Here is a 23,610-nt window from a genome sequence, read left to right on the forward strand (position 1 = left end):
TTGTAAACCTCATTCATGAATTATTCTACATTCCCATGGATGGATAAAAGACCTTTAAAGGTCTAGGGTGACAGAGGCCCCTGCAGTGGGAAAATGAGTACACGTAGAGGAGTCATTCTGAGTTCAAGGATTCCTCCCATGGCATATCAATTCCTTCCAAATCTTTTTTTGGGGGGTAAATGAAACAATGTTATAAAATTAATTTACTCACTTTTGGAAAAATTAATTATGAAGCATTCTATATGATTAGGCTAGCATCCCCCTGAATGGCTAGGAAAGGTTTTACCTCTGAAAGTTGAAACATTTAGCTTGAATAAAACTTGACACTACAAAAAGTGATTAGAGTAGATTGGTTCATTAACATATACTTGGGGATCAGACATTTACAAGGACATTAAATATATACCTGGAAACACAGACACAGCACATGGAGGTACAAACACATTGAATTATTTTCACATAATTCCCAAAAGAACATGCAGTGCTAAAACTGACTTGATATTATACAGATGCAATTTTGGAATATTTATTTTCAATTTTTCCAAATCATCTTTTAAAATCAAAATTATATTTCCTAATCAGTATTAACAAGCATTTTCACGTGATGCCATGACAACATGCCCCTTATAAATTAAATATACTGTATTGCCCTTCAGTTCTGGAAAACGCCTAAAATTTTATTTGGGGCTTAGCAAATTTAAAATATGTATTCCTCCATATTCCAAGCAATGCATCTTTATATTTTTGCAAAGAATAGTATAAAGTTCACCACACCAACAGCAGAGAAAATTTAGAGAGTGATATTTTCATTTTTTCTTTATAATGCTGTTAATCTGTTTCTTTAAAGCCAGCCCGCTTGTTTAACACTAGGTACCTGTTACAATATATTAGATTCGTCTGAGAATGTTCGTAAAAGAAGAGGTCTGACTGAAGGTCTGGTGGATAATGAGTCAGATGCCTTTTTACAGCTCAGATTTCTCTGTAATAGTGAGGTAAAGATACTTAACGCATTTGAAGATTGGTTAACCTACCTGGTGATAAAAATGTAAGAAAAAAATAATTTCCTACAGACTACTCCTCTGGCCAAAAGTACAAATGATTACACTACAGCAAATGCGTAACATTTAAATGAATACATTTAAAGACCTAAGAAAGTCTCCAATTCAAGTTGAATTGTTTTCATGGTAGAAGAATACAGACATTAGTAGTACGTGGCAAACTTGGGTTTTTGAAATGACACTGGTTAAGTTATGCGGTTGATGAAGTCAGTATGGTTCGATTAGTAAACCTTACCATCCTTTTGGTGAACACCTCTGAGAGTTGTGCCGGTGCTGTGAGTGTACTGAACAAAGAGGAATTTGTGCAAAACATTCCTGTCTTAGTGAACAGACTAGCTGTAACACACTGTGGCTTCTACTACGACCAGGAACCAATGGGACTACAGACCTACAGTCCAAGTTTTTGAAAATCACTTTCTCTCCAGTGTGACGATTTGAGAAGGTGAACAAATGATTAAAGGAAAATGACAAAATATTCTTAAGTATCAATAGAAGATGTAAAGATGAGTCATGAGAATTTTTCATAAAGAATCAGAAAATGATGTCAAGCAAATGAGAATGCAAGCAAGTTGGAACATTAAGAAAGGAAATCACCTTATTCACTCCAAGTGAAACTGTGATTGCTGGAAGTTTGAGAAAGCATGAAGATAGTAGATGTTCCTGAGGAAGGGAGGCGTTTCGTTACCTTGTTCACAATTGCACAAAAGGTGGAAAATTGCAGTAGAAAAAAGAGAAATGCAGAAACCAAAAAGAAAAAAAAAAAGTAAATATTCTCTGAAATGTAAAACATTTAAAAAGAAACCTTGAGAATTCGAAGTCGAAATGACGTTAGTTTTGAAGACGTTACTTTCTGAAGTAAAAGTAGAGTTAGAGTTAGGAATAGTCTGTTATATGAGCAAACTACTATTTCTCTGTATAGCAATTAAAAATTTTTTTTCTTAATGGGAAAATTGACTATTTTGAATAAAGTAATTAAAAAATATGTTTCTCATTGAAATAAAGCTCATCTCTAATCATTAACTCACTAGCTTACACTGTTCAAAATCCACTGGTCAGAGAGCTAGGCTGAGGGTGCATCACCAGACTATATTGAAGTAACTGTCTCCCCTATCCAATTGCATAGATGGAATATGAAGGGACTGACTGCCCTTGGGCAGTTCCAGGTTAAAAACCTAATCAAAACTAACATAATGGAAAAACTGTTGGTGAAACCACACTTCAGTGCCGTTTACCTCTGAACCAATCTTTAACCTCCTTTATTCTAACATAATTTGATCAGTTTCCCCCTTTTCTCCTATAGAGACTCTTTAAAAGTGTTGGCTGAAGAGCTATGAATTTTTCCTTTAAAACACTTAGAAAAAGTAAAAACCGATAACTTAAAGTTTAATCAGAAAACCTAAGAGGTTAGTTTTGTTTTTTCTTATTCTGTGCCTAAAGCTATAGGCTAATTTATAGACTTGGTTTTGGTATTGCTCAAGCAAAACAGAAGATGAGTGGTCAACTATGCGGATGAGCTTAATGATTCTGCTAATCAAGATTACCCGTATTATCTCCTTAGCAGCTAATGGAAATACGCTTACAAAAAGAAACCAGCTAAAGTAACACATATATCTAACACAGTCTAATAAACATTTATACTTCTAAAGGCAAATATTTTTATTTATTCATATATATTTTAACATAACTACATTTTTTCCTGTTCACATTTTACCTTAAATACAGTTGGTGACACGTTGGTAACATGCAAATTACCAATTGATAAAGCTAGAGAAATATTTCGTTTCTGAGAAAAAAATTTTAAATTGCTCTGTCTTCTATTTTGTGAGCAAAAACCTTGCAACAAGATTAACATGATACCAAATCACCCACCCTGTGTTTAAAATACAAGCCCATCTATTTAAGACTGTAACTGAAACACATTTTGGTGTGCTCAAAACCTTGTTTCCAACGGTCAGAGATAAAAGTATTTCTAGGAAGTAGAAATTTTAGGGGTTAATAGGTTACTTTATAAAGGAAAACAAAAGAAATATGAAAGTACAGAAGGCAGCAGAGAGCATGGAAAGAGTAAAGCAATAAAAAAATTGACACAGCTAGCGATTGGTTGGGGGAGGGTGAGAAGGATGGGAGATAACTAAAACAGTATGAAATTTCCACATTCCTTTGCAGTCATCTAGAGAGTTTTGACTCTGGCTCAATTAGCAGTTTGTCAAAGAGGCCAATGCATAAAGGTCCACCTCAACAGCCACGATGTTAGGATTCAACTTTATATTTGTCTAATTTAGATGACAGGACTGTTACCCTTAGAACTCTTGGTTCTATGTGACACTGTCAGGATTGCAATAGTAATCATCATTGTCACCATTGTTATTATAAGGATAAATTGTATTCTCCAAAGTCCTTTCTCTGGGAATTTTGCTCAGACACCTGACATTCTTCCTTTTCCTGTCTTCCACTCTGAAAGAGCTCCCTGCGTAATGGAATGTTTCCTGTTGTTTGTGCAGACCTCACATGCAAGGTATGGCCATGTTGCTGGGTCCATTCTCATTAGATTATAGTGTTTCCATGTCTACTAGGCAAAGTCAAGCCTCCTTTAGATCATGGTGGTTTACACGGGAAAACTTTACATAAAGATATGTGGAGAATTCCTCCGCTGGAAATGGGAACTGATATTTACCAGTTGGCCAGAAGGTCCAGGTGTATTTCATTGATTAAGAGACAGCCCAAGAAATGTGCTTAAGAGGGGACACAGCTTTTTGAAATGCCAAAAATCCTAAACTTTAAATTTCCTTTAAAGTGTTATCTGCTGTACCACTGTTCAGTGCTCCATGATAGTTTCATCATACGCTTGTCAGCAGCATGGCGATGAGGCTTTGTCAGTTTATAAGCTAAAGAAAAGTCCTATGATCCTTAATGATGGAACTTTAGCTCAAGAATTAACTACACTGCTGAAAATAAGGGTGTGAAAATATTTACCCCTGAGTTAAACGAGTGAGGGAACCTATTTTCTAAGAGAGAATTCTTTCTAATGCTAATATCATGACAGAACTCAGCTGTGGTGGAGGCTTCTGGAGGTAGTGACTTGGACCTTGAAATAGCTCAGCTGTGTTACAACAAGCCATAGTATTGACTCTACTGTTCTGTTTATACCTGCTTACAGAAGTGTTCCAAATAAGTCCCCTTTATAACTCAACTAGAGTGAGAGCTCCTTGTGAGAGCTACATCTGATTCTTCTCTGAATGATCAACACCTAGTACAGCAGCTAGCTTACAGTCAACCCTCGGGCAATGTGTGCTGAATTGAACAGAATTCAACAGAAGGCTGCTTCTATAATTGTTAAATGTAAATGGCTTAGCTTCTTTCTCAAATGCCATAGACATTTTCTCTATCCGCTGCTGAGTTCCCTTCTTAAAGCAGCTGCCAAGACTCACAGGAGGATAGCACTGGCAGTCTACTTACCACAGGCATTTCTGGCTCTACATACAAAGGATCCCTAGCTTACTGGTTGAAGTCAGGGGGATCTTCTACCTCTAGCTCGGGACATGCACTTTATCCCATTAGGGAGCCTGTCAGGTATGAGGCTGACCCGGTGTAAAAGAATCCTTTGCGTTTCTTTAAAATGAGGCCAATGTCTTAGCAAGGGATATTGAACAAAGTAGGAAGTCACCCAGGATGCCAGACTGTTGGTCATTAAAATACTCTTTTCTCCTTTATCTTAGAAGTGGCCTCTGCCTCTTTGATGTGGCCAACTAGAGCCTTGTGTAAATAGATGTGACTTATCAGAGTAGTCATGGCTGCCATGTTTCAGTTGGCCTTTATGCATTCATATGCACTACTTTGCTCTTGCATTTTCTCACAAGGGGAAAAAAAGAAAAAAAAAAAAGAAAAAAAAAAGGCAGTGCTGCTGAGCGCCCACAATGTTTTGTCTCATCTGCAAGCCTCACAATCCCATAGAGTCTGAAAAACCATTTAGCCTTTCAGACTCTGGATGTAAAGAGAGATGTTCATCAGTAGGTGGTTCAACACATGTTCACTGGTTCAATGACGATAGGAATAAATGAATGAATGAGTGAACGAATGAAGGTGATTATGGAAATTCTCCTGGTTGTTCTAGCATATCAGCATGCCAAGCTACAGCACAGACACTGGAATTCCTCCTATCATGGACATAATCCATGGCAAACAAATCTCATGCTGAACCCTGGAAACGTTCTACACTGCTAAGTAAAAAGGGCCGCAGTCCCAGAACTCCATGCTTTCGTTCAACAGAAGTTTGGAATCTGCTGTTTGCGTGGGAAGAAAATGTTCTAAGTCTTTATCTGTGACTACCTTGTAGCATCCCTCCATTTAATGGCCATTTAACTCATATAAAAACATTTAAACTATTTAGTAGCCATTTAATTTATGTAAAAGTCACCTCCAGCCAGTGTCTAACTTTTTTTTAAAGGGCTTAAGGAAGAGGATAAGATGATATGTTTGAAGGTTTTGATTTCTGAGATTTTTGTCTCATCTTTACAGCATGAAACTGGGTGTGAGCCATTATTTAGCATGAGCTCCATTACCCCAAATAAGAAAAACATCGAGGAACTCCTCAGAGTGTACTCCCAAATAAGGAGATCCCTCCTAGACAAATCTCTATTACAACAAGGCACCAAAAGATTTCTTACTGTGACATTTTCTGTTTGGCTTCATGCAAATTGCCACTTGAGCCATTCTGGGAGGAACCTGTTTTATCCCTGTTCAACTGGTATTAAAGGTATAATCAGACAAGTAAATGCCACTTTTCCATTCTAAGACTAAACACCAGGCTGGAGGAGTTAGTGGGGGGTCTACTGGAAGGATTAGAGAGAGATTAAGGTGGTCTTAGGTTAACGTTACTGTGTGCAGTTCCACCCATAAGGCATGCAGAAGCAGGGAGTTAAGGCCAGTTCTGACCACCTAACTATACAGTGATTGGCCGTGTATACCAAGAATCAATGTGGCTTATGCCACTGATAATCTACTGCTTTTGAGTGGGGCTGATACTGACTTGTGTCATGAAGCTCCTCTCTTACACATCTAATCACTGAAGATTTTCCCACTATAATCATTTTAGTTCCCTATTCTGCATGATGCCAACCACTGGAATCAATCAATAGGAAAAAAAAAAAAATCAAGGCAAACCAGTTTTGTGGCTAAACTGGTTGGCAAATTTAATGAAATAGATCAGGTAGATATAGCTTAGTCTACTTCTTGAAAATATTGCCTTGGAGGGGCTACAAGGTCTAATTGGTGTCAATATGATCGAAACAGGGTTTTGTTTGGCAAAATGAGCTAGTGTTGGTAGGAATATGACATATTGAATTAACCTGTTGGTCAAAATTTGCCAGAGGTTTTATTTTCAAGGCTAATCTATCCCTTTCAGTTTAAAGGCTTTTTCAGAAAGGCTCAAAAGGTATCAGACAATGCAGGGCCAAGCGATTAGGCTGACAGAGGGTAATAACTTCTCATTCCCGCAAAAAATTTACCATATAAGCAGCAAAAATAAAAACACACTCATAAAACAATCTTGAATTTTTACAAGTGTGTTTAAGAGGGGAAGGATGTAGAAACCACATCCAGGGAATTCTCTTTGGTTCAAATATACTGCTGGACAGACAGGGCTAGAAGCAACACAGAGATTAAGCAGCACTATAATTAAAGGAAGGGGAAAGGTTTGAAAGAGGCAAGTTGGGATTATCAACTGAAAAAAAAAAATCTGCAAACAACCCATGGGGAAATTTCTAAGGTTAAAGCTGGAATGTTGGTGTGGAAATTCCCAGTGTGAAAATTCTAGGTTAAATTAAAAAAAAAAATCATTTTTTCCGTTTAAAATTCCATATGGAGCATATGAGATACTCCATATGGATTGCTAAAGGTCACATAGAACACTATTAAGGAATCTACTTACCACCTGCATTGGATAACGAAGTTTTTTACTATACTTTTTATGCAGAAGAGGAAATTAAGTGATGAACCTGTAAGGAGGGGTTTAACATGCTGTAACTAATGCAATTCTCTAAATAAAGTTTTTAGTTCACGGCAGATATTGAAGCCCCTTCCAAAAATCAGGTGGTAATATAAACTTAGTTCTTACCCTGGCACTTCTTCTTCTTACATTCTTTAATACTATCAGGAGAATCTCAGGGAAAAGGCTGATAAATATTAGAAGAACTATGGCCAACCATGTGGATACAGAAGACAGCATTTGAGCAAATACAAAATACATTCTCTGTTGTTTGAGAAAAGGCCTAGAGTGGAAAGAAAATACATAATGGAAAAACAAATCAGTTCCTGTTATATGAAACAGTAGTGTAACTGAAACTTTTGTATTTAAAAGGAATTCCTCGTTATATACATTAATAAAAATAATTTTCTTTAGGACGACCCAGAAGTAGTAAACCGATTTCATTTACTAAATGTTTGGAAAGAAAAGGAATGATAATCAAAGGGGAAAAAAGATGCTAAAATGCATTTGACTTGAAAACAACTAAGCGATCAATTTTAAAGCTGCCAACTGGAGAATATTTATTTGCATTAGAAAATGCTGGAGGGCTTCCCTGGTGGTGCAGTGGTTAAGAATCCGCCTGCCAATGCAGGGGACACGGGTTCAAGCCCTGGTCCGGGAAGATCCCACATGCTGCAGAGCAACTAAGCCTGTGCGCCACAACTACTGAGCCTGCGCTCTAGAGCCCGTGAGCCACAACTACTGAGCCTGCGCGCCACAACTACTGAAGCCCACGCGCCTAGAGCCCGTGCTCCGTAATAAGAGAAGCCACCGCAATGGGAAGTCCGCGCGCCGCAACGAAGAGTAGCCCCCGCTCGCCACAACTAGAGAAAGCCTACGTGCAGCAACAAAGACCCAACGCAGCCAAAAATAAATAAAATAAAACAAAATAATAAAAAAAAAAGAAAATACTGGAGCTTCAGAGATATTCACGAGAAATGATGATTAATTTTTATGCTAACAAACATTTTACTTCCTTGGCTGTGTTTTTAATATAAGAAAGGATTTCTGGTCTACATTTGGAAATTTAAAAGACATTTTTATTACCACTCCCCACCTCCCCGCCCACAAAACCCCTATGTAAACATAACAAGGACTGTAGAGATTTTCTCTCTCAAATGGGAGGAATCTACCATTCTCATCCACAAATATATATTGAGTATGAGTGTGTGCCAAGTAGGTTGACAGAAGAATATTGCTAATCACACATTAAGCCTTGGGGTCCAGAAATCCAGGAGAACGCCTCATTCTGCAGGGTTCAGTCATCCACTGAACTGTTAGGCGACCACTGACAAGTCCAGCCAGTTTCCCTTCCCTGCCTGAGCTGAACCACAGAGAGCCTCACTAGGCTAGGATGAACGTTGTCTGAAGCTGAGGGGGAGGAAGTGCAAAGCAGCTGCTCAAGGTTGGGGTGTACATCAGACTGTCCTTGGATGAGGAGCCTTAGGTAAATAAGTGGTTGGTGCCATTTAGCAGATCACAAATAGTGCTCACTGAAGATAAACTGGTTTCTCATTTAAACATTCATGTTTGTGCACTCTCATGTAACATGATAAAATCAAGCTCGTGGCTCTACACAGATGAGGACTAGACTGTGGAATAGATTGTGAGCACAATAGTGAGGTGGAGAAACTTACGAGGTCCAGGCTAAACAAGTTTTCTAGGGTTCCTACCATAAAGAAAAGATTTCTACAGAGCTCTATTCCCACTCTAATTCAGAAGGGCACCCTGACTAATCTTCTAGGCAGTTAACTGAGGCACAATAAGGGTCCAGCAGACAACTGACAGCTAGTCGTCACAGGGTATTCTTTTGCACAGTACCCTCTCTGTGATTAAAAGCTCCACATTTTTCTTTTTGATTTTGATAGCATCTATGGAGTTTTGCAGAGGAGCAGTAAAAAACAAAAATTATTATTCCTGGATGGGGTTTGGCGATCAGAAATCATCATTCTCACTGCCCATCCCCAAAGAGGGGTGAGTCACAATGCCTCAGGGTTGAGCATGTCTGGAGATTAGCTGCAATCAGCATTCAGCTGAAGTATTAGTTTCTAGTCACATTTTCTTGGTTGCTTTATAATATAAATTTTATATTCAAGTAGTAGCTCAACTCAGACAGGTCTACTTAAGGACAGCACTATAGGCAACAAAATAAAACAGATTTATTAACATTTCATTTTTAGTAACCATCTCTAATGAATAGAAACAGGTGTGACAATATCTCAAATCATTTAAAGGATTTATTTTAATCAATAAGGAATAGTCTGGAAAGAGTGAGAAACTTTAGTTTGCTAGAAACATTTCATTCCTGTGGAAATTTTGCATAATTAGTTCAGATACTGATTACACAGGTTCCTAGACAGAATTATGACCTTACAATTGTGTATTACATTTGGTTAATCAACTTTGGTTCATTTGTGTATTATTAAAGAAAACAGAGACTTCCTTCAGCTTCATTGCTTCAATAATTACTTATATAGGTGTCAAATAAATGCTATAATTATACTTTCTGGAGCTGCTACTTCCGTAAGTGATTAGGTTGTCCATATTTTTATTTCTTGAGGCTTTTATTTTAAAAAGCTTTCCAAAACAGTAAGAGTTTCTTCTAATTAAGTCTCAAGGGACATAAACATGGTCCCCACATCTCTGTGATAATATGGACTGTCTTCTACATATGATTTTGCTCAAACCAGTGAAAATATGTACTCCTAGAATCTTACCCTGTGGCTTACTCTAGTCCTGGTCTCTGCTGGTGGCATCCTTGTCAGGGGAAGTCACCAATTAATGAAAACAACTGTGATATTAAAAAACAAAATATAGGCCTCTGGGAGTAAGGAAAGGAGATGAAAATCTAACTTATTTTCATTCCTTATAACTCTCCCAATCACAGCTTATGTGCCCCTCACTGGACTCTAGTCTCCTTGAGGCAGAGATAGAGTCTATTCATTTCTGTATCCCATAGAGTGCCTCACACAAAACGGATTCTGAATAAACATCTACTGAACCAAGATGAACAGAATGAACTTTAAATCCAAGCTGTAGAGTCTACCTTTACCTCCCCCAAAACAATGGGATGGTGATTTCAAATATAACCCTCTGAGTATTAAGTGATACATATTCTATCTCTTGAGCACATCTGTAGTGACAAGAAGGAGAGTAATATACCATAAAGAGAGAACAGGGTCCAAATGGATAATACTGTATCTATTGGCCACTATATTGTGTAGAAACTTCACAGGATGAGTATTTCCACTGGAAATCACATGGGAGGTCATGCTAGAAATTAGTTTCGTTTCACAGAGAGATGTTTACACACCTTCAGGTCAGAAGATTTGGACAGGGGCTACCAGAAGGGAAGTCTTTTGAGTAACTCGTGCAGTCTATATACTTGCATTTGAAATCTTACCTGAAAGAGCAGCATTACTGGCTAGAAGTAACTTCCAGTCCATTAATATTGAAGACTTGCCATCTTATATAATCAAAACTTTAAAAGTATAATTAATGTTTGCATATACAATGTACCTATATATGTATTTTGTTATTTACGTATTACACACGTACAGTAGCTTACCATATAATTCCTCCCCAGAAGAATGAGAAAAATACATAAAACGCTAAAGAACCCCAAATCACAAAGTGGTTTATCCATGTCCAGAAACGAGTATCCAAGGCGAGCTGAAAGAATACAACACAAGAGATTTCATGATGAGTACAAACTGTACCAAGCCGTATCTGATGGTATTTGACAACTTATACACAGTATGATACCTGTGGGAGGATCTAGCTTGGGGCAGGCAACCAGAAGAGAATGGCACTAGAAGAACAGAACCCAGACTTTTCAAAGAGCTCTGCCCTCAGGCATTTAGACTCTAGGAGTACAGGCATGGAGGTGTGGTCAAACAAGTACAGCTGCTGATGCCTCACTACTGAAGGAAGGGCAAGGAATGAGGTAATGGTAACATCCCAGAGACTGGAGCCCCGTGTCCTTAAGTGGTGGCGGTCAGGGAGCTGATGGCAAAAGGAGAAGGCCTAGCTGGTGGAGGCAGGTATACTGAAAAGCAGGAGGAGAGGGAGAGAGTAGCTAGGAAGAGAAGACAAACTACACAAAGGAGTCGTGAGAGCTCAGACACAACAGATGAGGGTTACTAAATGCAAAGGCAACTAGCTCTACACGTCAGGCATCATGGAGCCATGGATTGTGGGTCTATGTAGTGTGCAATTTTTCAATTGCAAAATCCGTATCTACTCCATTAAATTAATAACATTTTCAGTTGCCTTAGATTTTAATCCTCTCATGTTTCTTCCAGGGCTGCTTGTTTCTTCAGATTGTGGCACCTGGGATTTTCAAATGCAATCTAAAAATAAAAAGTATGGTCCACTCTGCTTGCTTAAAATTTCTGGGCCACATGGCCTAATATCCAGGGCATTTAATTTCTGAAGAGGAGGTGGTGTTTGTTTTGTTACTTGCTGTGACACCCTGCTCCTCTGCAATCTGTTAACAGTTGCTCATTTATAAACAGGATATTGATAACATTGTCTTGAATTCCCATCCTCCGGCTGCTAGGGAACATGCCACAGTAATACCCATGCAAAGAAGAGGGAGTGGATGGAATTTGAGGGACAGGTGAAAGATGCTGCAGCAAGGCCAACTTTAGCTATGAAGGGTGCTTGGAAGCCCTGGGGCGATATGCAAGGCCAGGGGTAAAAAAGGGTGGGGAGGATTCCCTTTCAAATTATGATCCTATGAGACATAATAGTAAATAACAACTAGCATCTATTGCACTGAGCACATTGTATGTGCCAGACCCCATTCTAACTGCTTTGTATGTATTCACTAATTGACTTCTCACAAAAAAATCCTAAGGGAGGTGGGTGGTACTTTTATCTCCATTTTATAGAAGAGGAAATGGAAGTACTGAGAAACAAGGTCACTTGCCCAAGGACATCCAGATAGTAAGTGGCTAAACTGAGATGAATTGTAACATTTTCTTTTGCAGTCCTAAAATATTACTGAAATAGCAGATGAATAATGCAAACATGTTAGTTGTATTCGGTACGAGAAATGAAGCAGGTATAAAAATTCAGAGGGGAAATGATTAGAGGTCCTTTGTCAATTATACTTCTGAATTCTAATTCTGGCCACTGGGCATACTGGAATTCATTTAAAGGTACTCATTCTTGAACCCCATGTGACGTGTTTATTACTGGAATGATCAAAATAATTTTGATTATACCTTCAACTATAAGGGAGTCCCAACTCAAGAACCTCAAGGGTAGTATTCAGCACACAGCATTACATGGCTGCATGTTAATGCCAATGATTTTGCCAAAACTGCCTTTGTTGTATGTTATCTGCTGTATATTCGTATGCATTTCATCACAAATATGGGTAAATTTCAGTGATGAATACATTATACAAAACGTCATCACTACCAAGCTCTTTCGCACACATATCTTGCTCATGGACACCTATATTCAACTCTTAAGTACCCGAATTCCTTTAAGGACTGGCATTCTTAAACAGATATATAACTTTAAAAAATATTCAAGCACTTAACATGGAAACACACACATACACACAGCCCATTTATATACCACTGAACATCTCAAAAATAGCAGGAAAGAAGGAACAGATTTCCAACATAAGTATGGTGTATTAAAAAAAAAGAGGATAGGCAATATACTGGAAAAAATGGATCACAAATAGTATATAAATGTCCAAATCTCTAATATCACACATAACTTTAGTAAGCATTCAGACTTGAATAACAACTCGCAGTAAAAATAAAGATTAGAAGACAAACAAGATATAAGACCAGAAAGTATTACAAAAATGGTGTTAAATATATTTGAATAAATAAAAATCTAACCTTCAGAGTTACAGTGAATACTAAGACTGTAAAAACAATGGTTCCAAAAGTCCAGTTTCCATATACCTGAAAAACATTCAACAATTACATGTACCATGAATACACAAGCTTGCTTAAAATAATAAACAGCCAAGTTTAATCTTGAGTGTAACTGCCAAAGATTTTTGTATAAATTGTTCAGGGAAATATCTGCTCAAAAGATCAGGCCAAAATGCTGGCTTTTACTGTGAGCCTAAATTTTCTTGGAGAGGTACACCACATGCGTGGTTGGTAGGGTTTATTTCGTGATTCCATGAAGCATAAAACAGGGAACACACTGGTGTGATACAGGCAGGAAAAACCCTATTCCACTAACAGTAACGTTCATAAAAACAACTCATTTGGATGGCTCCTGTATCTAGAGAGTTTGATATAGGCTTTTCCTATAATATAGATCTAAAGATCTCTATGTATACATAAAGACTAATTTGCAGACAAATGAACTCACATTTTAAAAATAGAGTATATGATGACAGAGGGTAACTAGACTTACTGTGGTGACCATTCAGTACATAGAAATATCGAATCCTTATGTTATATACCTGAAACTAATATAATGTTATATGTCAATTATATCTCAATAAAAAAACAAATAAAATAGAGTCAATTTTGTGGCTGTAAATATTAGAGCTGTCAGCATGTGCACATCAAAGAAAAGCAGATACCATGTATATAAACCCAAACGATGGCAATGAATGGCACATATGCTTACCAAACGCTGTCAAGATCTGAATGCATAACATTAAAACAGAAAATGAAATGTAAAAGGTTTTAAGAAAATAAAAACAAAAAATTAAGGTTAATAGCAAAAAAAGGATTTGATCAAATCGTACATGGTGTTATGTTTAATTGCTGATAGTAGTCCTTATACTTATTGTAATTTTAGCAAACATATACAATAAAATCTAATTCATTTGGACTTCATGAACTCAAAATGAGTGATGACTTGGACACAGGGTGGGCTGAGGCTCCCCATGCACCACCAGTAGAGTTTGCTGAGCAAATGAACCATGTCAATAGAATTGCAGGAGGGTACAGTCAGCTCTATACAATTTATGTGGCAAATAAATACAAAATAAAAAGTTGGAGTTACAGAATCAGTCATAAAGCTGAAGGGACCTGAGAAATCATAAAATCGAATTTCTTCTTCTTACTGTTGGGCAAAGGTGACTTGGAAAACTGAAGGGACTGGCCCGAGGATACACAGAGAGATCTAGTAGGGCCGTCTCCCTGGCAAACGCTACATGTGCCTACTCTAAAGTACTAGATCTGTATTTCCTCAACATTTACTCAGTGATTAATAATTTTAATGGATTCATACTAAACTGATTTCTGTTAGTCCAAATTAGAGAGGTTCTAACTGTAGTACCTAATTTCAAAGTATCATTCAAATTCACTGAGCCTATCACTTCTGTAACAGATGTTGACTGCCTCGGTTCTAGACATAGTCAGTGTACTCAGTAAAGTCTTTTTGAACCTTTGCTTTGCTTCATATGATTATAACCAATGAATGACCATAAAAGAGGAAGCCCAGAAATAGCAAAGAACATAGTGAAAGCAGCATGCAAGGTGGTGGGTTTGATTTTCCACTGTGTGGCTGCTGGAAGACCTCACCCCATTGGCAATTCTCTCCTAGAGCACAGCAAGGGCAAAATCACCCCAATGCAGGTGCTGACCTATGTAGTCGCTGGCTGGGAAGACACTGGCAGGATCTGTGTAGCCTTTCTGGAAAACACTATGCTCCCATGTGGAAAGGAAGGAGGAAGAGAAGGGAATTCCCTAATTATTGGGCAAATACTGCAAACATACGGCAGCTACCCCCTTCCACTCTAAGCACGGAAGGCTACTATGAGTAAGAACTGAGTGGGGACAGACTTTGCTTTTAAAACAGGAAAAGCCGGGGCTTCCCTGGTGGCGCAGTGGTTGAGTCTGCCTGCCAATGCAGGGGACACGGGTTCGAGCCCTGGTCTGGGAAGATCCCACATGCCGTGGAGCAACTAAGCCCGTGCGCCACAACTACTGAGCCTGCGCGTCTGGAGCCTGTGCCCCGCAACAAGGGAGGCCACGATAGTGAGAGGCCCGTGCACCGCGATGAAGAGTGGCTCTCGCTTGCCGCAACTAGAGAAAGCCCTAGCACAGAAACGAAGACCCAACACAGCCAAAAACAAACAAACAAACAAACAAACAAACAGGAAAAGCCTTGCTCACATCAAAGTGTATGGGTCCAAAGTCTGAAATCCCAAGAACTCTGTTCATCTAGTAAAATTACAGCCAAGTTAAGCTTCCAGAGGTTTGCACATAAGCTGTCTAGTTAGCCGTGCATGCAGGAAGTGATTTCTCACTTCAACACTTCTATTGTTCTAAGGACACTGTGAGACTAAATACCATACCTTTAGAAAAATAATTTGCAAAATGATTACAGCTAGACTGTGTGTATGATAGATCCAGTGCCTATGGAAAAAAACTTAAGCCATGCTTATAATACCAAAAGATGTAATGACGTTTTTTTTTTTACCTTTGCATTTTCTTCTAAGGATGAAGTCTGAAAAAGAAAATAAGTCCCAAAGAAGAACACTGTTCCTTCAAATGCAGCCAGAAATGTCCAATATAAGAAGGGGCCCAACTGTAGCATGGCATTTCCAGAAATTTTCCTATTGAGAAATGGGAAAAAACACAAGTTAATGAATCTCTGTAGGCTGTTTATTTAAAGATACAGTGAAACGCCAAAGGTGCGCATGGGGTTTGACCCTGTTAGAATGAAGGGAGCTATCCCTGAGGGACTGGTAAGCTTTTGAAAAAAGCCCAGACCGAGCTGCAGGTTTGTCTCTATGCAATCACCTCCTGTCTGAGGTGTTGCAGTAAACTGTCAAAGTGCTTCTAAGTTAAAATTCTGGCCACTGACAATAATATCATCAATAATAATTAGCTCTCATTTACTGAGTACTTATTATACGCTTATAAAAGTGGGTTAAGAGTTTTATATTGTCCATTTTTGTATACACAAAAACCACATGAGATAGGTATTCTTATCACTACCATTTACAAATAATGAGCCTCACAAAGGTGTATCATAATGGTTTCCAAACTTTGATGCACATTAGAATCACCAGGGGATCTTTAAAAACATTGATGCCTGGCTCCCACCCTCATTCTGATTTAACTGGCATGAGGTGTAACCTGGGCAACCAGGATAATTTTAAAACTCCCCAGGTAATTCTAATGTGCAGTAAAGTTTGGGAACCACTAGTACAGAAGTATGCCAGAGTTCACTCAGTTAGTAAGGGACAGAGCTAGTATACAATCCTAGACTGATTTGACTTTAAATCACATGCTCTCAACCAAGTTACCATGGCTTTGCAACTATGATTGTTAAAATATTTCGTTTAATCAAGATTTCTTCCTGGGAATTTAACCTTTCTTAGGTCTTGGGGTACCCTTTATATTTTTAAAATTGAGTCAAATAACATGTGTGAAGCTGTACAGCCATGCTTTGATAAATGGTAGGTGGCCAGATCAAAAGTTTAACATCTGTCAAAAATAGCTCAGTCTTCTGGGTACAAGTCAGAATGTTGAAGAAGGCTAACAACTCTAATGGGGCAAAAAGAAGATGGGTCTGTGCATGGAATTCTTTTAGCTTCTATTTCAAATTCCTCTTAACATTTATCAAAAGATATGTAATCACTCAAATAGCACACCTGTTGCCAATACTACCAAGAATGTCACTGGGCTGTAATGAATAAGAAAGACCTTTGTGATGTAAATACAACTGATCCTCGTTCAGTTGGCATGGAGTGCTGCAGGGTTTCCTGAAAAAATAGCAATTATGCAACTTTTACCTACTAGGATTTCCAGGTGCACACAGAAATCAGCAATGTTAGGGAGATGCATAAAGCAATATGCTGCTGTTTGCCTTGAAAAAATTGCAGGGGGAAAGAGGTAGCTGCTTCCCAGAAACAAGCTCTCCCCACAGCCAGTAAGTCATGTTCCCAAGGCAACTGGGAGCCACAGGGAAGGCACCTCCCTTAAAGATCCTTGCAAGGAGGGCCCAGCAACTGCCAGCCAATGAGGCTTTTGAGAGTCACTGACTTGGGCTGAGGCAGGAGGTGGTTCCTGTCTTTCCAGCCAGTCACTGGATTTGCATTACATGCCGTGGGAAGAAAGGAAGGGGAGTCATGGTGTGTTGGGTTATAGTTGAGGTTTTCTAGCTGCGCTCAGGTGAATGACGAACCTGTTGTTAACTCAGAATATGATAGCCAACATGAGGGGCAACACGAGGGAATGAAGATGGGGGGGAGGAGCAGTTGACCAGCAGCACAGGCCTGAGCACCTCCATACAATGGGAGGCAGTAGGTGTGCCAGGACCTTTCTTTTGCCTTTTAAAGTTGTAGAAGAAACAGACTATGCCTCTACCCTCTAGAAAAGAACTACAGTTTACTTTTCAAATTTCTTTCAAAAAATATGAAAAGATCCAATTATGTCACATTTCACATCAAAACTTTTGGTAAACGCCTGTGTCACTAAGTCCCTGAAGGTGATATCTATAATATGCTACACAAGGCCACAAGTAACATTAAATGGTACAAATGCAGAGAGAGACACATATGAAGACTAGAGCTTCACGTTTACAAAGGAATGCTCAGAGTAACAGAGCAATCTCCAATACAGTGACAGGCTGAGAGCACTGCCTCATCAGAGCGGCAGGCAGGAAGCTGCACTTTGGGCTGGGTGATAGGTATGCCATGGCTTTCATTTCTCCATCGTATGTGGCAAGTATGCCCTCTATGCAAAATTGCTTAAAAATTCATGAGCTACACCTGCATGCGGTAACTAAAACTTCATGGAAACCCTTAATAATTTGTACTCAACAGCTTGCTTCAAGTTTTCAACATTCTTAAGGTATGAAAGTGCTCAGCATAGCCCTGAAGTGATGTGGAGAAGGGTGTTAGAATAATAAGATTAATAGCTACCATCTATTGGAAACTTACTATGTGCCAGGCACCACTGTAAGTTTTTACATGTAGTCACTCATTTAATCCTCCCCCAAAACACTGTGATTAGATCTATTGTTACTGAAGAGGAAACTGAGGCCCATCTCAGTCAAGTAACCTGAGCAAGGCCACAGAGTCAGTGGCAGAGCTGGGATCAGAGTGCAGGCGATTCGCTAGAGCTCTTGGTGGGACTGAATGGGAGGCATTCTGCTCACTGCCACCCAAACCCCTCTTCAACCAGAGTAACTGCACTACTGGTCTTCACTTTAGTTGTTGTCTGAAAACAGAACACTGCTACTCAGTCTTTGAAAACCACCAGCCTGTGGAAAAGAGCACAGGGCCGGTCATCAGGAGGATAGAAATCTGATGTTTGCTCTGGCCTCTTGTTATACGCTGTGTCCTTAGGCAAGTCATTTCTGGGCCCTGGGTCCTCATTTTTTTAAAAAAAAGAGGGTGTGAGAGCTGATGCTCTGGAAGATTTCTACGATTCCCCTTTAGATCTAACAATACCCTTTGCAAGAAATACAGGGAAAAGCAGAACATGTTAACGCCATGAGGAGGCAATCAGCAAACTCTAGATTGGGGGAAATGCTACAAGATAAATCATCTGGTTTCGTTAACAAATAAATTGCCAAGTTAACCTAAAGATTAAGAGAGTCTCAAGAAGCATATTAACCAACTGCAGTATATGGGCCTTATATACTGTTTCAAACAAGCATGCTATAAAAAGAAATTGAGTCAACTGGAAAAATTTGAGCATTGACTGGATATTTGATATCATGGACTTGTTAAATTTTCAGGTATGATAGTGTACTGTTATAACAGTACATGTAAAAGATACGTGCTGAAGTAACTATTTTATATAGTTTGATATTTGCTTCAAAATAAGTCAAGTCTTCTTCAATAGAGAAGACAAGGTTATTAATGAAGCAGGATTGGCCCTGAATTGATAATTGTTGAAGCTGAGTGGTAAGGACAGGGAAGTTCACTATATAAATAGTATTTTTGCTACACTCTTTGCATGTTTTAAATTTTTTATAATAAATACCTTTAAAATGACAACTAATTTTATAAACCTGGTTAAGTCTAACAATTCCTAGATGTGAGTTTCATGAGTCATACTGGTTAAAGACATCCCTTAAATTTGTGCACCTTCACTTTGCACCAATGAATCACACCCAAGTCTCTCTATTGCACTTGCTACCCACTATTTAGCAATGCTTACAACCTGCTGTAAATTAATATCTTTATCTTTAGCTGTAAGCTTCACTTATAAAACTCCAATTTAATCAAAGGTTAAGCAACTGGGGCTAGTGCCAAGTCCCCCACCCATAGAGAAAAGCATCTATTTCCAACTAACACAAAATGAATATAATGGCTTGATGACTAATTGTTTTCTTCAACAATGCCATTTTAGAATGCGGCTAACAAAGCACTCCGGAGGCTATATTTCAGGGGCAGTTTACAAGAGAAAGCCTAAGGTAACATCATCAGTTCAATACATTACAGGGAGGGATCAATATTCTAAACTACGAGAGATCTTTGTGTGGCCCTTCTTGGGGGAGGTGGGGGGTGGCGGGTAGTTAAACTATTGTGTCTCCATCTAAGACTCTAGAACTCTATGACAATGTAGGCAAAGTTTTAGGAATTACTGATTTTGAACTAAATAATTCATACCCATTCAACTACAGGACATATACCAATACCTGGGAAACACATCATTTTCCAGCTGGATGGTTTGGTTTAAGTAGCTAAAAGTTCAGAACAGAACCATGTAATCAAACCAGGAGGGCAGTTCTGTGTCCTTCCTACCTGTAGATAAAATGAAATCCACAATTTTGAAAGTCTTGGGGGGGGGGCATTTAACTTACATATGTTCAACTTACATATATAATCGGGGATCTGAGGTCAGAGTGTCAATGTTGATGTGCTGTTCCAGTAGACTGTAGGCCAGGATGGGCAAGGATGTGAAGCAGATATTGTACATTGTAAGGTAAGCGGCATCATACAGTGGCTGTAATGACAAACCACAGAAGAGAAAGGTAATGTAACAATCATCTGCAAGAGGATATTTAAGTGTTTAGAAAAAATCACAAGCTAAAACAAGACAGTTTCCTTTCACACCTTTTGTGACAGCAAAGGAGGTTTTGTAAATAAGGTCACTCTAACTGACCACTATAGAAAAGAAACTAACATACTGTAATGCATATTAAAATACCCTCCCTTTTAAAATACGATCTTATTCAGAATGTTTACAAGCTATAAGCTCTATTTTTAATATATATGCTTATCTTTTTATTAATTAGTCCAAGTAAATTTATATATAAATATGTATAAAGGAGAAACTCTTTTTTTTTAAAACATCTTTATTGGAGTATAATTGCTTTACAATGGTGTGTTAGTTTCTGCTTTATAACAAAGTGAATCAGCTATACATATACATACATCCCCATATCTCCTCCCTCTTGCGTCTCCCTCCCACCCTCCCTATCCCACCCCTCTAGGTGTTTGCAAAGCACCGAGCTGATCTCCCTGTGCTATGTGGCTGATAAACTCTATTTCTAATGGATATTAACTAAGAACTTTCAAAAGATTTTCAGCGAATGAAGACCCATTAAGTGTAAGACAGGAACCCCTTAGGGAAACTAAATATAAGCAGTGGCCAGTCTGTGTCACAGTTTTTTGGGTTAATATTTTACATGGTTTTTTTTTTTTTAATTAATTTATTTTTGGCTGTGTTGGGTCTTCGTTTCTGTGCGAGGGCTCCCTCCAGTTGCGGCAAGCGGGGGCCACTCTTCATCGCGGTGCGCGGGCCTCTCACTATCGTGGCCTCTCTTGTTGCGGAGCACAGGCTCCAGACACGCAGGCTCAGTAGTTGTGGCTCACGGGCCCAGTTGCTCCGCAGCATGTGGGATCCCCCCAGCCCAGGGCTCGAACCCGTGTCCCCTGCACCAGCAGGCAGACTCTCAACCACTGCGCCACCAGGGAAGCCCCTTACATGGTTTTAAATATCACTATCACCTTCTCCAGAGTATATTTATGATATTGAATGTGGCCATTTACTAAGGATTAAATAAATATTCACAAAAATAAAAGCTAAATATATTCACATGGTCATGACTCTTTCTGGTCCTGAATTCCCTAGGCTCCAGACCAAAATTTCCAACTTCCTGCTGGTTGTCCCACAGGACAACTTGCAATTCAAAATGTCTAAAACCAAACTCATTAACTTTCCCTTTAAATCTGCTTCCTCCCATGTCCCCTACCTCAGTGAGTGGCCCCACAATGTTTGCAACCCCAGTATCTACCTTGGTGCCTGGTACCCCTTAGGTGCTCAAGAAATCTTTTGAAATGAGTGATTCTTTTCCTACCTCACTAGCCATTCCTTCTCAGGCTCCTCTTCTCCCTGAGCCCTCTGTGTTGGAGTGTCCCAGCACTCGGTGTTTGGAACTTTATTTATGCTCGCTCTCTAGGTGATCTCATTTAGTCCTGTGGTTTTAATATAACCCATTCACTGAAAATTCCCATATCTAGCCTAAACCTGTCCCATATATCCAACTGCCCACTTGATATCTCCTCTTGGGTGTCTAGCATATTTCAAACTTACGTCCAAGACTGAATTCCTGACCTGACCTCACCTCAAACCTGCTCCTCCTGAAGTCTTCCTCGTCTCAGGAAAGGGCAACAAAATCTTTTTGATCAACCAGAACCGAAATCTTGGATTCATCATTGACTCCTCTTTTTCACAAGCCACATCCAATCTATTAAGCAGCGTTTACTAGCTCCACTTTCAAATACATTCAGAACCACACCACTTCTTAGCCCCTCCACTGTGACCACTCTGCAAGCCTTTAATTGGTCTCCCGGCTTCTTCTCCCCTTGACCTGCAGTCTATTCTCAACACAATGGCCCAAGTAGCTCTACTGGAAAATAAGTCAAATCAAATCATTGTTTTGTTCAAACTCTCCAGTGGATTCCTTTATCTCTGAAAGTAAAGAAGCTCCTACAATGGTGGGGATATAAAGTCTTACTCCTCGATCCAGCTTCTTACCTGTCTGTTACCTTCTCAGTGAGACCAATCTTGATTTACCTTGCCACTTCCTCTCTCTTGAACACATTCCCCCCAATCCTGTGCCCCCCCATATTACTAATCACCTTTTAACTTACATGATAAATTTATTATGTTTACTCTCTCTTCACGCTAGAATTTAAGCTCTATGTGGGCAGGGATTTTTATTTATTTATTGATAGCTGTAACTTGAGAAAAAGCAAAGCAGCCCCTGACATTCAAGAGCTGGCCCGGCACTCACAGCTAGGCACCGGCACTCTGTAGAACATGAACAATTTCACAGAACAGCAACATCAAACAAGGCCACTGTGTGACCTCAATGTATCGAGACAAAAACACTCCGTAATCACATTTGAACACAGACAGAATATAAATATTGTCCAAATCACAATAATGACCAACATCTATGTTCTGGCTGATTTGGGTGACTACTGCCTCTTGACCAATGACATGTTGGCTTCCTGGATAAGATTTACTAACATGCTTAGTCATAAAATTACCCCCATCTGCTAACAGCACCCAGCAAAGCCCTACTCCTTAAACCCTTCCACAAATCACCTAACTCAAGCCCAAATCTTACAAGACTTTTCTAACACTTGCTTCCTAAGAGGCCTCACTGTTCCTCATGGTGTACACTCTTTCTTGTTGCATTGAGTAATGAACCTAATGTGATCAACTACAAGTGTTTTACTGGCTTTGACAATCTGGAACTCCTAGAACAGAACTTGGCATGCAGAAAGCGTTCAATAAATATTGGATGGATGAATGAATGACTAGAGACTGGAAGCGAAAACATATTTGTAAAGGACTGATCTGATATTGTAAATATTCCTTTATTGAAAAAATATTAAGGTTTTTATAATGAACCTTGTTTTGATGCTAATACTTATTGAGTTCAGTATTTTCTACACAGTGCTAGATGTTGTCATGCAACCATCATCTGTGACCTGAATAAATAATATCCCATATTCACATGTATCTTTCACATATATAAAATGTTTTTTGATTAATAAAATGCATTTAAATGTGACACAAATTGGACTTCCCTGGTGGCCCAGTGGTTAAGAATCCGTCTGCCAATGCAGGGGACACGGGTTCAAGCCCTGGTCCGGGAAGATCCCACGTGTCGCGGAGCAACTAAGCCTGTGTGCCACAACTACTGAGCCTGTGCTCTAGAGCCCGCAAGCCACAACTACTGAGCCTGCAAGCCACAACTACTGAAGCCCGCATGCCTAGAGCCTGTGCTCCACAACAAGAGAAGCCACCGCAATGAGAAGCCCACGCACCGCAATAAAGAGTAGCCCCCGCTTGCAGCAACTAGAGAAAGCCCGCACGCAGCAATGAAGACCCAACGCAGACAAAAATAAAATAAATAAAATAAATAAATTTATAAAAACAAAACAAAACAGGTTTAGTTGATAATACTGTTTCTTGTTATACCTGTTATAAAGGGTAACTTTTCATGCAGAAGAAAGTCCAGTGCTAACCTAGGCTTTGCTAAACAAAGAGTTGCTTTTTGCTTAAATAATCTGCATCCTGGTCTCATTTCTACATTCTCCATAGCTCA

General features: G+C 39.1%; 1 protein-coding gene across 11 annotated transcripts in view; it reads right to left on the reverse strand.

Moving 5' to 3' along the window:
• Positions 1-23,610, reverse strand: part of ATP11C (ATPase phospholipid transporting 11C (ATP11C blood group)) — a 172,983-nt gene that overhangs the window by 4,367 nt on the left and 145,006 nt on the right. For 6 of the 11 annotated variants that reach the window (XM_082445244.1, XM_082445251.1, XM_082445249.1 and 3 more), the window contains 6 exons: positions 19,861-19,988; positions 15,502-15,637; positions 12,948-13,013; positions 10,649-10,752; positions 7,171-7,324; positions 875-979 (listed from right to left, as the gene is read on the reverse strand). In XM_082445244.1, coding sequence (XP_082301370.1) covers positions 878-979; positions 7,171-7,324; positions 10,649-10,752; positions 12,948-13,013; positions 15,502-15,637; positions 19,861-19,988 — 690 coding nt within the window. In that variant the 3' untranslated portion in view covers positions 875-877. Of the gene's footprint in view, positions 1-874; positions 980-1,652; positions 1,744-7,170; positions 7,325-10,648; positions 10,753-12,947; positions 13,014-15,501; positions 15,638-19,860; positions 19,989-23,610 lie in introns of those variants that run through there. The other 5 variants (XM_082445246.1, XM_082445245.1, XM_082445247.1 and 2 more) reach the window with 5 other exon arrangements.

Source organism: Balaenoptera physalus, assembly GCF_965194825.1.
Source record: "Balaenoptera physalus genome assembly, chromosome: X".
Classification (NCBI taxonomy): domain Eukaryota; kingdom Metazoa; phylum Chordata; class Mammalia; order Artiodactyla; family Balaenopteridae; genus Balaenoptera; species Balaenoptera physalus.